The sequence below is a fragment of the Phyllobates terribilis genome, unplaced genomic scaffold (assembly GCF_046119375.1).
Source record: "Phyllobates terribilis strain yellow unplaced genomic scaffold, ASM4611937v1 Scaffold_4__5_contigs__length_816908805, whole genome shotgun sequence".
Taxonomy (NCBI): domain Eukaryota; kingdom Metazoa; phylum Chordata; class Amphibia; order Anura; family Dendrobatidae; genus Phyllobates; species Phyllobates terribilis.
The window spans coordinates 723,475,184-723,490,924 of NW_027362764.1; the positions used below are offsets into that span (position 1 = coordinate 723,475,184).

Sequence of the window (15,741 nt, forward strand, 5' to 3'; positions counted from 1 at the left end):
TCCCATACTGTATGTCTTTATTTCTCCTCCCTTTTTACAGTCCTTCCTGCTCTTTGATGACTCATGTTGCATCTGATGATCCTGAAGCAGCATGACTGAAGTGCCCGTAACAGGACCCGCAGGCCTTGTATCTTGTTTCCCTCAGTCAAGATAGTAAATCTTCTTACTAAAAGACTGGAAATCCAGGATGGAGCAAAAAGGTATTTTTCGAGAATATTTTTTTTATATTACCATACAGCTTGTAGATGCTGCCTGTGGTTTGGGCAGCATCAATTGGATGGCAGAAACATTGTTGTTTTTTTGTTTTTTTACGTAAAATCAGTACGGATGTCACAGGTGTAATTATTCAGAAGCCAGTGTAGAATCTCCTCAATCAAAATAAATCTCGGTACAAGAGCTGTCAATGGGAAATTAATAATCGAGTTCAGAGAAGAATGAATAGAATGAATGCAAATATCATGTGTGCTGCTTGCAGCTATTAGTGCTCATGTTTATTTGGACTTCCATGTTGTTTCGTTTATGGGGTGACCTTAACCTGCTGATGAATGGTGCATTCAGTGTGCCAAGTATAGGGCATTAGATGGCCAGGAGCTCCCTGCTGTTACCATTCGTGTTAGCATACAGGGTACATGGAGTTGAGGTAAAAGATTAAATAGGGGCCCTTCTGGTGTTTGTTTAAACTACCAAACCCCCAACCACATGGGACAGGAAGACTTGGTGCTTGTATGGCTTGTGGGCTGGGGATCTCTGCATTCCTATAAGTTCTCTTTCATTTTTCTAAGTCCCATCGACTGCCCAACTTTAGACCCCTACTCTTGGTCCAGGAATTCTCCCTTCAAGTATGAAGGGGGCTGGTTTTCTAGTTCATTAGCAAAGCCAGCTTTCTTGTTGGCCAAAGAAGAGAGATGGCTCACTTTTTTTTAACTGATCCAAAGCCATCCCCCTCCATACATGCATCCGACACATAGGAAGGGAGAGCAAACTCTTTGATGTGTTTCCAAAATGCAAAGGAATCTGTCACTACATTTGACCTATCTAGACTTTTAATATGAGTATGCAGGTTAGAGACTGCTGAGGAGAGAGATCCCTGCCTGCCTCATATCAGATGGCTTGTCGTGGATAAATCATCTTTTATCACTTCAAATAAATGGCCTCTTCCAGGCTCTGGGGAGGATGGTGCCCGGAAGATAACTCTGCCCTCAGAGCTTGTTTTACATGAAGGGGGAGTTACCAGTGTGAGACAAGTAACTAACCCAGAACAGGAGAAATAAAATTTGTCTTCTGGCAAACATATTTTTGCAGCTCTCTCAGCTCTGCTGTATTGTAACAATATTGCAAACGTCTGCCTGTGAAATGGAAGCTAAAGCTGAGAGGAACCTGCAGATGTGTCAGGTATAATCACACACAGCTCTGCAGTGAGATCAGGAGAGCAGAGAGCGGCCATCACACATCACACTGGTAACTTCCCTTCATGCAAAATAATCTCTGGAGGCAGAGTTATCTTACAGACAACATTCTTCCAATATACAGGAAGAGGTCATTTACATGAAGTGATAAAAGATGATTTCTCTATAACAAGGCATCTGATACGATGCATACATGTAGGACTATTCTCAGCAGTCTTTAGCCTGTGTGCCCATATTAATAGTTTAGATAGGTCAAATGTAGTGACAGATCCCCTTTAAATAATTAAAAATTTCAAAATGTTCAAAAACTATAATGTCTTGTTCACACGCTGCGTTTTTGCCTTTTATTTTTCCCTATGTTTTTTAAAGGTACAGCAGTAGCAAAGTGAATGAAATTTTTGAAGTCTCATGCACACACTGCTTATTTTTTTCTTGCAGATTTGAACCATCAAAGCATTTTTTTTAAATCTGCAGTGTGTCAGTTTTTTCAAAGTTTTTGCATCATTTGTCACTCACTCAAATAAATGGGAAAAAATGCAAGTAAAATAGCATAAAAAAGCATGTACAAATGCGTCAAAGACATGCATATTTTCTGCAGAATTTTTCCTGCCAACACTTTGGTTCTTGGTGCAGAAAAATCTGCTGCAAATACTAAATGTGTTCACATATTCTTAATGCTTTAAATGGGTATGTATTCCCATCTCCAGGATCCTATTCCAATATGTAGTATGTGTAATAATAATATTAGCAAATAATTACATTTAGAAATGTAGTATAGTTCTTCTGATTGGCTATGTCGCTTACCCCATGTGCAGGGCATTGCAGTAGGTTAGATATCCATGGTTACACAACGTATGGTGCGTCACTAAGTAACAGTGAGTGGTCGGAACCACGGAGATCTAAGCTACTGCAATGCCCTACACATGGGGTAAGCAACATAGAAAATCAGAAGAACTCTTCTATATTTCTAATTGAAGGTATTTGCTAATATTATTATTATTACTCCTACTACATATTGGGATAGGATACTGGAGATGGGAATACCCTCTTAAGCCTAACTGGGCTGGCCCCCATCTCTGCAGAGATGAGCAATTACATTCAACCTACACTGGGTTGGCATCCAGTCCGGTCTTCCTTGGCAGCTAGTCTTTCCTTCTACGCCCAGAAACCTTCGCCCGGTATCCTGGCTGCTTCTGTCGCTTACTAAACCCTGCGATATCATGCCGTCATGGCATGATGTATGTGATGACATGACGTGGTCTACTAAGACCAAGAGCCACCCAGAATGCCGGCCAGAGGATGCCAGGGGCAGGAGAGAAGACCATCTGCCACTGAGGACCAGACTGAACGCACGGCAGTGCAAATGTAATTGCTCATTTTTAATGTCCAGTAATATTGAAAAATAAAAAAAAAATCATGCATTTTCGGGAGGATATTTTAACACTTTATTAAACCAGACTCAATTTTCTGCTTTAAAGTGGATGTCCAGGTGTATGGCTGTTTTTGGAAGAAATAGTTGTGCCCTCACTCACTTGTGTCTCCACGTCTGTAAGTTTCCTCGTCTGCTCTGCTGTTTGGCTTAGAAGACTCGTTCCTATTTCCAACATGGTTGCCGTCTGGTTCTGAACTGCATTTTGCTGTATTTGGACCATCTCTGATTTCATGTTATCCACAATGTAATTCTCCAGCTGTGGAATAAAAATTACAAATATAAGAACATCGGATGAGATATTGTACATGAATCATGAATATATTATACACACTGGCCATTTTCTTTGACCGTCCCCCCAATAGAAGATCATTTTTCAATGTAATTTTGGATGGTCGTCACAAACAGACCTTACTGGATTGCAGTAAACTGTATTCAGACTTTCCAAACCTGAGACCGTAAGGTTTAATCACTTGATTAATTGGAGCAAAGTCATCATGAAACAAGGACTAAAGTGCAAAAGAAACTGAAAATTTGTATTTTGCTGGAATTAATTAGGAGTTTGAAAAACAAAATATGTTTTCTTTTCCCAAGAGAAATCAACTGCAACTTTTGTTCTTTAATCCTTACAGATGATCATCTGTCTACAGCAGTCCTCTGGGTGGACCAGTAGCCTCTACATACTGTACATGTTCTTCTATGGAATACATTAATGCCTTGCTTCCCTTCTAGTAAACTGAAATGGGAATTTAACACTGTGACCAGCTTATATTTTGGAGGAAGCTTTTTGGAAAAAGAGATTGAGGATAAAAATAAACAACCCAAAGAAGCAAAGATTTCCTGTTTGGAATGATTGAAGAATTATAAAGGGTGTTCTTACTACAGAATATAAACAGTTTGATTCACTTTAATATTTTCTGCTATCTATCCATAGGTAATAATGTAATATAATAATAATAATGGTGATGATGAATAAGGTGTGATCTATCTATCTATTTATATATCTATCTATATACAGTTATATGAAAAAGGTTGGGCACCCCTATTAATCTTAAGCTTAATGTTTTATAAAAATTGGTGTTTTGCAACAGCTATTTCAGTTTGATATATGTAATAACTGTTGGACACAGTAATGTTTCTGCCTTGAAATGAGGTTTATTGTACTAACAGAAAATGTGCAATCTGCATTCAAACAAAATTTGACAGGTGCATAAGTATGGGCACCTCACCAGAAAAGTGACATTAATATTTAGTAGATCCTCCTTTTGCAAAAATAACAGCCTCTAGTCGCTTCCTGTAGCTTTTAATGATTTCCTGGATCCTGGATGAAGGTATTTTTGACCATTCCTCTTTACAAAACAATTCCAGTTCAGTTAAGTTTGATGGTCGCCGAGCATGGACAGCCCTCTTCAAATGATCCCACAGATGTTCAATGATATTCAGGTCTGGGGACTGGGATGGCCATTCCAGAACATTGTAATTGTTCCTCTGCATGAATGCCTGAGTAGATTTGGAGCGGTGTTTTGGATCATTGTCTTGCTGAAAGATCCATCCCCTGCGTAACTTCAACTTTGTCACTGATTCTTGAACATTATTGTCAAGAATCTGCTGATACTGAGTGGAATCCATGCATCCCTCAACTTTAACAAGATTCCCGGTGCAGGCATTGGCCACACAGCCCCAAAGCATGATGGAACCTCCACCAAATTTTGCTGTGGGTAGCAAGTGTTTTTCTTGGAATGCTGTGTTTTTTTGACGCCATGCATAACGCCTTTTTGTATGACCAAACAACTCAATCTTGGTTTCATCAGTCCACAGGACCTTCTTCCAAAAAGAATTGGCTTCTCCAAATGTGCTTTTGCATACCTCAGCCGACTCTGTTTGTGGCATGCTTGCAGAAACGGCTTCTTTTGCATCACTCTCCCATACAGCTTCTCCTTGTGCAAAGTGCGTTGTATAGTTGACCGATGCACAGTGACACCATCTGCAGCAAGTTGATGCTGCAGCTCTCTGGAGGTGGTCTGAGGATTGTCCTTGACTGATCTTACCATTCTTCTTCTCTGCCTTTCTGATGTTTTTCTTGGCCTGCCACTTCTGGCCTTAACAAGAACTGTCCCTGTGTTCTTCCATTTCCTTACTATGTTCCTCACAGTGGAAACTGACAGGTTAAATCTCTGAGACAGCTTTTTGTATCCTTCCCCTGAACAACTATGTTGAATAATCTTTGTTTTCTGATCATTTGACAGTTGTTTTGAGGAGCCCATGATGCCACTCTTCAGAGGAGATTCAAACAGGAGAAAAACTTGCAAGTGGCTACTTTAAGTAGCTTTTCTCATGATTGCATACACCTGGCTATGAAGTTCAAAGCTCAATGAGGTTACAAAACCAAAAAAAGTGCTTTAGTAAGTCAGTAAATAGTAGGTAGGAGTATTTAAAACAAGAAAATGATAAGGATGCCCATACTTATGCACCTGTCAAATTTAGTTTGAATGCAGATTGCACATTTTCTGTTAGTACAATAAACCTCATTTCAAGGCAGAAACATTACTGTGTCCAACAGTTATTACATATATCAAACTGAAATAGCTGTTGTAAAAACACCAATTTTATAAAACATTAAGCTTAACCACTTCGCACCAGACCCTGTTTTTGCCTTCGTGACCGGGCCAATTTTTTCAATTCTGTCCACTGTCACTTTATGAGGTAATTACTCTGGAACGCTTCAACGGATTCCCCTGATTCTGAGACTGTTTTTTCGAGACATATTGTACTTCATGACAGTGGTAAAATTTCTTCGATACCACTTGCGTTTATTTGTGAAAAAATCGGAAATTTGGCGAAAATGTAGAAAATTTTGCAATTTTCAAACTTTGAATTTTCATGCCCTTAAATCAGAGAGATATGTCACACAAAATAGTTAATAAATAACATTTCCCACATGTCTACTTCACATCAGCACAATTTTGGAACCAAAATTTTTTTTTGTTAGGAAGCTATAAGGGTTAAAAGTTGACCAGCGATTTCTCATTTTTAAAACAAAATTTACAAAACATTTTTTTAGGGACCACATCTTATTTGAAGTGACTTTGAGGGGCCTTTATGACAGAAAATACCCAAAATTGATACCATTCTAAAAACTGCACCCCTCAAGGTGCTCAAAACCACATTCAAAAAGTTTATTAACCCTTCAGGTGCTTCACAGGAATTTTTGGAATGTGGAAGAAAACAATGAACATTTAACTTTTTTTCACAAAACTGCTACTTTAACTTCAAATTTTTAATTTTCACAAGGGCAGCAAGAAAAAATGGATCCCAAATTGTGTTGTGCAATTTCTCCTGAGCACGCTGATACCCCATATGTGGTGCAAAACCACTGTTTGGGCGCATGGCATGGCTCGGAAGGTAAGGAGCGCCATTTAACTTTTGGAATGGAAATTTGGCTGGAATCGATAGCGGACGCCATGTTGCATTTGGAGAGCCCCTGAGGTGCCTAAACAGAGGAAACCCCCAACAAGTGACCCCATTTTGGAAACTAGACCCCTCAAGGAACTTATCTAGATGTGTGGTGAGCACCTTGAACCCCCAGGGGCTTCGCAGAATTTTATAATGTTGAATTGTGAAAATAAAAAAACACATTTTTAACACAAAACTGCTACTTTAGCCTCAAATGTTTAATTTTCACAAGGGCAGCCAGAATAAATGGACCCCAAAATGTGTTGTGCAATTTCTCCTGAGCACGCTGATACCCCATATGTGGGGCAAAACCACTGTTTGGGCGCACGGCATGGCTCGGAAGGTAAGGAGCGCCATTTGACTTTTGGAATGGAAATTTGGCTGGAATCGATAGCGGACGCCATGTTGCATTTGGAGAGCCCCTGAGGTGCCTAAACAGAGGAAACCCCCAACAAGTGACCCCATTTTGGAAACTAGACCCCTCAAGGAACTTATCTAGATGTGTGGTGAGCACCTTGAACCCCCAGGGGCTTCACAGAATTTTATAATATTGAAGTGTGAAAAAAAAAAAACACATTTTTAACACAAAACTGCTACTTTAGCCTCAAATTCTTAATTTTCACAAGGGCAGCTAGAAAAAATGGATCCCAAAATGTGTTGTGCAATTTCTCCTGAGCACGCTGATACCCCATATGTGGTGCAAAACCACTGTTTGGGCGCACGGCATGGCTCGGAAGGTAAGGAGCGCCATTTGACTTTTGGAATGGAAATTTGGCTGGAATCGATAGCGGACGCCATGTTGCATTTTGGAGAGCCCCTGAGGTGCCTAAACAGAGGAAACCCCCAACAAGTGACCCCATTTTGGAAACTAGACCCCTCAAGGAACTTATCTAGATGTGTGGTGAGCACCTTGAACCCCCAGGGGCTTCACAGAATTTTATAATGTTGAAGTGTGAAAATAAAAAAACACATTTTTAACACAAAACTGCTACTTTAGCCTCAAATTTTAAATTTTCACAAGGGCAGCCAGAAAAAATGGATCCCAAAATGTGTTGTGCAATTACTCCTGAGCACGCTGATACCCCATATGTGGTGCAAAGCCACTGTTTGGGCGCACGGCATGGCTCGGAAGGTAAGGAGCGCCATTTGACTTTTGGAATGGAAATTTGGCTGGAATCGATAGCGGAAGCCATGTTGCATTTGGAGAGCCCCTGAGGTGGCTAAACAGAGGAAACCCCCAACAAGTGACCGAATTTTACAATCTACTCCTCTGTATAAATTAATCTAGTGGTGGGAAAATAAGTAGATAGGTAAATGGTCACTAAACCCATAGATGAATTCCCAGAGAGGTGTCATTTCCAAAATGGGGTCACTTCAGGGGGGATTCTGCTGTTCTGGCACTTTTCAGAGGTGCTAAGTACCAGAACTAAAGAATCCCCCCTGAAGTGACCCCATTTTGAAAATGACACCCCTCTGGGAATTCATCTATGGGTTTAGTGACCATTTTAACTCAATGGATGATTTCCAGAAACAAGCACGCAATGGAAGGTTTAGGTTCTGGAGAACCCCCCCCTGGAAATTAAGTGAGCTCTACTCGAATGTGTCATTCACTAAATGAACCAAATGTTTGAATGGAAAATTGGGATACATTTTTACAGTTTAAAAACGTGGTTCTGTGTGGAAGATTTTAAAGCAGTCAGTGACGCATAAGGCTGGCAATGATGGGCATTGTGGGCAATAGTAGCGGGTATCACGCCTCATTCCTCTCTTAGTGCATACACGACATCTTTTCTGGGGGTTCCTTCTTGTTTCCGTTGCTGGAATAAGTGCAATAAAATGTCGCTCAGTGAGTCTTTTCACAGCCTCAGATTCTAATGGATGAGCGGGGCTAACACTTTGAAAAACAAGATTTTCAATGACCTTTTCTTGATAATCAAGAAAAGGATCTGAATTTCCTGCTTTTTTGTACAACACAAAAGAATTGTATGTGGCCACCTGAAACAAATAAATAACCAACTTTTTATACCAGGTATAGGACTTTCTTGATACCTGGTATGGCTGTAGAACCTGGTCTGCAAGGTCCACACCCCCCATGTGTTTGTTGTAGTCAATGACTGACACAGGTTTTTGCTTCGGAGTGGTGGATCCTAGTTCTACAGTGGCCCTTGTGGCATCTGTGTGGATCGAGCTGAGGACAAAAATATCCCTCTTATCCCTATATTTCAGGGCAAGCAGCTGTCCGTTGCGTACAGCCCCTGACTGCCCCTTTTGAAACTTTTGGTTGACCAATGGTTGTGGAAACCCCTGACGGTTTTTACGGATGGTCCCACAAGCCCCGATGTTGTGTTCAACCAGACTTTTAAATAGGGGTATGCTGGTGTAATAATTGTCCACATATAGATTGTAGCCTTTTTCAAAAAATGGGCTTATCAGCTCCCAAACAATTTTTCCAGATGTCCCCAGATAAGTAGGGCATCCTGGTGGGTTTAGTTGGCTATCTTTCCCCTCATATATGCGAAAAACGCATGTGTATCCGGTTGAACTTTCGCACATTTTATAGATCTTTATTCCAAACCTTGCCCTTTTAGATGGGATAAATTGCTTGAGGTGCAGTCTTCCTTTGAATTTTACAAGAGACTCATCTATTGAAATATTTTGTGTTGGGGTGTAGAGCCTTAAGAATTTTTCTGACAAATTTTCAATGATGGGTCTAATTTTATATAACCTGTCATGTTCTGGGGCATTTCTGGGCAGGCATTGACTATTGTCATTAAAATGCCAAAACCGCATGAGCATTTCATAACGGGTCCTAGTAAGAACGACTGAAAACATAGGGGTGGCTTGAACAGGGTGGTGGGACCAGTAGGATCGAATGCTCGGTTTTTTAACAAACCCCATGGCAAACATAAGTCCTAAAAAATTTTTTATTTCCGGGACATTAGTTGGTGTCCATAAATTTGCCCTAGCATAGTAACATCGGGGATTCTGGCTTATGAACTGGGATGCGTATAAATTTGTTTGCACGACAATATGCTCTAGCAAGCTGTCTGTAAAAAACAAATTAAAAAAATGAATTTGTCCAAAATCTTCCACCTCCTCATTTATACCAGGAGTGGCGTTGAAATCAGGGCTGAATGGAGCAGCCGAATCCGAAGCCTCCCATCTGGGAAATGCTAGATCATGTGGCAAAGCCCCTTGTACACTGGCGTGCGCCAATTCACTAGTAGCAGGGACAGCGCTTGTACTGGGCAGTGTTCCCTGATTTGGAGATGCTTCTCCAGTAGCGCTATTTGCCCCTATTGCTGTACTGGTCCTTGGGCTTGAGGATTGGCCAGAATCACTGCTCATTTCTGAGCTCTCAGTGTCACCGCTACTAAAGCCCTCAAAATCCACATCTCCATCTGAGATTGCACTGTCATCAGTGTCAGAACACAGCAGGGCATACACCTCCTCTGCGGTATAAGTCTGACGGGCCATTTTATTTTTATATTTTTTGACTGAACTGAACGGACCGGACAGAACAGACCGGACTGAACGGACGGGACCGGACTGGACTGACCGGACTGGACTGACCGGACTGGACTGACCGGACTGGACTGACCGGACTGACAGGACTGACTGACAGGACTGACAGGACTGACTGACAGGACTGACTGATCTGACAGGACTGACTGACTGACAGGACTGACTGATCTGACAGGACTGACTGACTGACAGGAATGACTGATCTGACAGGACTGACTGACTGACAGGACTGACTGATCTGACAGGACTGACTGACTGACAGGATTGACTGATCTGACAGGACTGACTGACTGACAGGACTGACTGATCTGACAGGACTGACTAACCCTAACCTTACTTTCTTTTTTGATTTTTTTTTTCACTTTTACAGTGGCAAGGCTGACAGCTCTTGTCACACTGTTTCTCCTCTGCTCTCTCACTGAGATCGGAGGAGAAACAATGTATTTATCAGCCAGATCGCCCGGGAAAGTTTGTTGCTAAAACAAACTTCCCTAGTGATCTCTCTGATTGGCTGGTGTGACGCTGACATCATCGAGACCTGAGCCAATCAGGTCTCGATGATGTCAGAGGTCACAGCACCGGGATCCCCGCCGCTGCTAAGGTATGTGGGGGGTCCCGATCGCCGACCACCGGCTGTCACTATCTTTTAAATGCCGCGATCGCTATGGATCGCGGCATCTAGAAGATAGGAACAGGTTAACATCATGGGGACCTGATCCAATCAGGTCCCCATGATGCCACATGTTAGAGCGGTACTGTAGCGCTTGCAGGACCCTGGGGGTCCTGAGCGCTGCGGGACCACCCACCGTTTTTAAACGTCGGCGCTGCACAGAGCCCAGGCAGCGCCGACGTTTAAGTACAGTGGGCGGTCGGGAACTGGTTAAGATTAATAGGGGTGCCCAAACTTTTTCATATAACTGTATCTATCTATCTCACACATTCCAACTCTCCCACATTAAGGCAGCTATACATTATTGTCCTGATTTCAGTCTCGCCCAACTTCGCCAAAATGAACAGGGCTAGTTGTTAGAATCTCTGTTTTTTTACTATCTGCCATCTTGTTGTGGTTTGCTGGCTTCTAGTCTTTTCCTCTGGTGCTGGGTTTCTTGGTCACCTGATCTCTGCACTATTTATTACCCAGCACCTGGCCCCCATTCCCTGCTGGACATCAGTGTTGTAACGCTCGTGCTCTGGCTAAGTAGCTTGGTTTAGTTATTCTTGCTTTGGACTATTGTTATCCTGGCTCTTCTTGTTCCCCCAGGTTTGTTTCCTTTAATTTTCATTTCTGCAACTAACTTTTCTGTTAGGAGGTCTCCTGCTTTTGCTCCCAGTCCTTAGATCTTTTAGGGACCCCTTTCCCTTTCCTACAGCTCTTCGTTTGAGTTCAGTGCTGGAGTTTCGGTGGGGCTATTCATAAGGAATAGGGCACCCACCCCAGCGTAGGGTAAAGCAGAGTCTCAATGCAGGGACAGCTTTTCCCTCCTGTTCCTTAGTTCTAAGTTGCAGAACATAACACTAGGGTGGGATGGGGGTGTGATGTCACAGCTTGTTTAATTCATTCCTTATGCCAGAAATCTAACTCCAGTCCCTGAATGGAGTACAATTTGTGGCAAAGTGCACAGAGGTGAGGTCACTGCTGTGTCAGATGTAACAGACAGTCGCTCTGGATCTGACTGCAGAAGGTCACTGCGTTTGGCATTGCAGACGCCTTCATAATCCTTCTGACTTTTGAACCCAGTGGCAACCTCCCTCCTGCTCTGATTGACACACCCTGGTCTAGGGGTGTTTAAAAACTTTCAGTCTGCTTCATGGAGTCGCTGATGATATTCTCATTTTCCCTTCTGAAGGCTTGGAGCAATTGCAGTCGGCTAGCTTCCTCGCTGGTGCCCTTGGAGGACGTTTGGTTTTATCCCTCTGGTGTGTGTCTGCTCAAGCTAAGTTTCCCCCATTCGTTTGTCTCTCTTGTTGTCTTTAGTTTATAGTGGGACTGATCAGTGCTTACCCCCTCCCTATCTAGAGCCTAGCTCTAGGGATATATAGGAATTAGGTTTCCTGTTCAGCGATAGGTGTAAAACTTATATAGGTATAGTAGAGGCGAGAGAGCCTTTAAGAGAACTCTTACATGATGCTTCAAAGATGGAGAGAGACTGCCATCTGCTGGCCAGACACAGTCAAGCGAAACCAAGATATACAAAAGAAGTTGAAGGGAGAGCAGATTTAGACACTGGACCCGGTCAGGTGACTTCCAGGAAGAAGTTCCTGGAGATAAGAGGCCAGCGCGCCAAGCCTGAGGAGTTTTTGGCACCAAGCAGCAGAGAGGAGCAGACGTGCTCCCTGCATGTTGAGGATCCCCGCGTGGCAGGCCTAAGCCGGAGGCCTGCGAGGTGCCACAGCCAGGTGCCAGTGGATGAGCTCTGGATCCCTCACAGATGTGAACCGAGTGCTGTACCTACTGAGGAGAGTCGGAACCTGCTTGTGGTGCTGAGTGAGTTTGCGGAACCTGACACTGCCCGCCGACAGATGAGGTCTGGACCCCCCTATCCCCGGCTTGAGAGACTGCCTCCAACGGCCAGGAAAAGAGGAGTTGAGAGACTGCTGAGCCAGGAAAGTCACGCCAGTGAAAGCAGAAGAGCTACATACGTGAACAGAGCCGTCACTTCTTCTGTTCACTCACGGTACCGGGGCCAGTTGGGTTTAGGTACTCAGGTTGGGAGGGGAACAGTTGGGGCGGAAGAAGCTAAACTTGCTTTAATTGATTTTGTCCAGAAAAGACTTGCGGCCTAGCAGGAATAACCAGTGACCCCCGCTAGAGCCATATACAGAGATAAAGAACTGACGTGGTGACTCCCCTGACTGGGTGCACCACATTACTTTGACAGACTTCGTATTTTGCTAATATTTCAAATTACCATTTAATACCCTTGTTGTTATCCCCTTGTTCACAATACCTGTTTTATATATACATAAATTGTTTATAATCATCTCCGACTGTCCCTGTCTTGTGTCTCTGTGCGTTGCATTCCGGCACCTGCATTACATTTGGCGTAGTCGGCAGGATGCAACATTCAGATGCAGAGATGGCAGATCAGTCTGCGGCTGGGTCTGGCCAGAACCATATACCCCTGGGGGCTATGCTCAATCATCTTCCCAAATTCAGGGGGATGGCATGTCACTGTGGGACTGGGTAGAAAGACTGAGAAGTATGCTACGTATGTATCCCCTCGATCCCCCAGCCCAGGTGGAACTGGCTCTCCTAACCCTTGATGGGGAGGCCCGGCAAACTGTGATGTACCGCCCACCTGGGGACCGTGACACCGTGGACAGAGTGATAAAAATCCTAGAGGACATGCATGGTGACACCACAGATCTGGGACACTTGAGCCTACTGTTGTTTCAGGGGGTCCAAGGGGAAAATGAGACCATAAATCAGTATGTTAATGCATTACAGGAAGTGACGGCCTATATCACTAAGAAGGCTCGAGATGGGAACCGAGGACTGGGACCATTGGATGTAGTGTTGCGTGACCAACTGATTGCTGGCTTGAAAGACCCTTCCCTGAGGCAGATCTTGAAGGAGCGGCTGCGTTTGAGCCCTGATCTGGGCTTCCTGGAGGTAGGGGCTGAAGCTAGAGTTCTGGAGAAAGAAGTTCCTGTTCTCAAAGCCACAGTTGGAAGTCATTAGGCAATTACCCCTGGATTCACCAACAAGGAGTCTGATTGGGTACGGGAGATACGTCAGGAAATTCGAGATATTCGGGGTGAGCTGAACACTATTAGAAAGGCCCCTCTTGCCTCCTTGCCGATGCATCATACTGCCCCACGTGGGCGGAGACCAGAGCGAGAAAGACGTTCCTACGAGGCCCCAACACGTCATGTACCAGACCTATCAGTAGAACGAGGACCAGAGTGTTGGATCTGCGGTGGTAGGGGGCATATCTCCAAAGACTGTCCAAACCGAGAAAGGAGGAGGCGGGGACAGCCGTTAAACTAAGATGCCCCACGGTTGTGGAGCATACCGTGGGGTCTCGAGCTTCAGAGAGTGGAAGAGGGAGCTCTGAAGACATTGTCTCTGAGAGGCCCATTATCTGGGCTGAATTTAATGGGCAGCGGATCCGCTGCCTAATGGACACTGGGTCTCAGGTGACCACTATGCCTGAGGCGTATTTCCAAAGCCACTTTCCTGAAGTTGCTCGTTGCTGGCAGGAACCCACTGTAAAGCTGGTGGCTGCTAATCAACTACCTATCCCAGTAGCGGGAGTAGTATGGATGTCTGTCCGGGCATGTGGAAAGGACCTCGGTCGGAAGGGGATTGTACTGACCACAGGGCCCGAAGGCGATGGGCCCATTGTAACCCTGGGCATGAATGTGCTGAAGGAGCTCGGACAGTTCCTGGCCGAGGGCTGTAACAAAAACAACTGGACCCGCACCACTCGTGACCCAGCTAGCAAGAGAGTATTCCAGCATCTCGTGGGGGTCAGTCAAATTCAAAAATTGCCCGCTACCTCTCAGTACCTTGGTAAGGTATCGATACCACCCAAAGCCACAATGACACTGCCAGTGGGACAAACTGTACTCACTTTACCGGTGCTGGCACATGTGTCCTTAGAGGGCGTGGACATTCAAATTGAACCAATGGAGGGAGAGGAAGCACCCTCAGGACTCCTGGTTGCTCGGACCCTGGCCACCGTGTGGCAGGGTCGAGTGCCCGTGCGTTGCATCAATCTAAGTGGCACGAGTTTACAGTTGTTGCCCCGACAAGAGGTGGCGTGAGTCTGTATAATGCCAGAGGCCCTTGCCAGAGCTGACGCTATAGGGCTGGCACCTGTGGAAGGAGAGCCATGGACCCTGGAGGTGTCCCTCAACAGCCAAGAGAATGGAAGAGAACCATTGGCTGGGTGCCACCTCTTGGAGAAAATGGAGGCTAATCTTACTGAGTTTTCTGCTGGACAAGTAAGGCAGATCGAACAACTTCTACAGCGATATCAGGGAGTGTTTGTGTAGCACCCCGAGGGCTCGGCTGCTACAGGGGTATTGCACCTCGAACCAGAGGTGTGGTATTCCACTCCTGGGTAAGGATGGAGTGTGGACTAGAACTCAGTTAGCTGCATGCACCACATACATCCCATTTCCGGGGGACAGATCAACGGTACTCCCACCAGATAGATGTGCAGGTACGACAGCGTCTGTCCCTGGCTGGAGTGGGTGGGGGGGAGGAATATCCCAGTGGTGCAGGAGCAGAGAGGGGAGGGACTCTGGGCATAGGAAGGAGCCCATTGGTGGCTAGTCACCTGGGCTCGGGTGTCAGAGGGAGTATAAAAGGTGGGCACCATCTTAGGAGTTCAGTTCAGTTCAGTCAGACAGAAGAAGAGGAGAAGAGTAGTGACAGGGAGCAGCAGCCCTGTCTCGGTGCTGCTCCTGAAGGGAGCAAGAGAGAGAAAGACAAGAGGAAAGGAACAAGGAACAAGGAAGGAATGGAACCTGGAGAAAGGCCCAGAGACATGAAGGAAGAGGGAACCCGAACACGCTAGGAGTCAGCGGGTGAAGGGTTGGCAGATCAGGGTACCGGATCCCGAACTGGTGGAGGCCACTTATCCTCAGCCAGGAACCGGAGGTCGTGGCCACGTCTTGGCGCGACCACTCACTACACTCACCACGAAGGCACGCCACATAGGGTCAGGGAAACCGGAGATAGGTTTCGCCACCAGAAGGCCCGAGGAAGCTGGACATGGGTGGGTCCCTAGTGGGGACGGCCAGAGAAAGGAACGGAGAAAGGAGTTCAAGGTCACACTCTGTAACTGCCTGGGGGTTGGTCGAGCCCCGTACCTGGTGGACGCAGCACGGCTCAGGTCGTCATCACCTGCAGGACTGACACTGATAACATCTGTGAGTAAAGCATTGAAAACTGCAATCAGTCTCTGTGTTCCATCG

At 45.0% G+C, this 15,741-nt stretch overlaps 1 protein-coding gene across 1 annotated transcript in view; it reads right to left on the reverse strand.

The window, feature by feature from the left end:
* ANGPT1 (angiopoietin 1) overlaps nucleotides 1-15,741 on the reverse strand; it is a 490,004-nt gene that overhangs the window by 249,226 nt on the left and 225,037 nt on the right. The window contains exon 2 of the mRNA XM_073679768.1: nucleotides 2,939-3,094. Coding sequence (XP_073535869.1) covers nucleotides 2,939-3,094 — 156 coding nt within the window. The remainder of the gene's footprint in view (nucleotides 1-2,938; nucleotides 3,095-15,741) is intronic.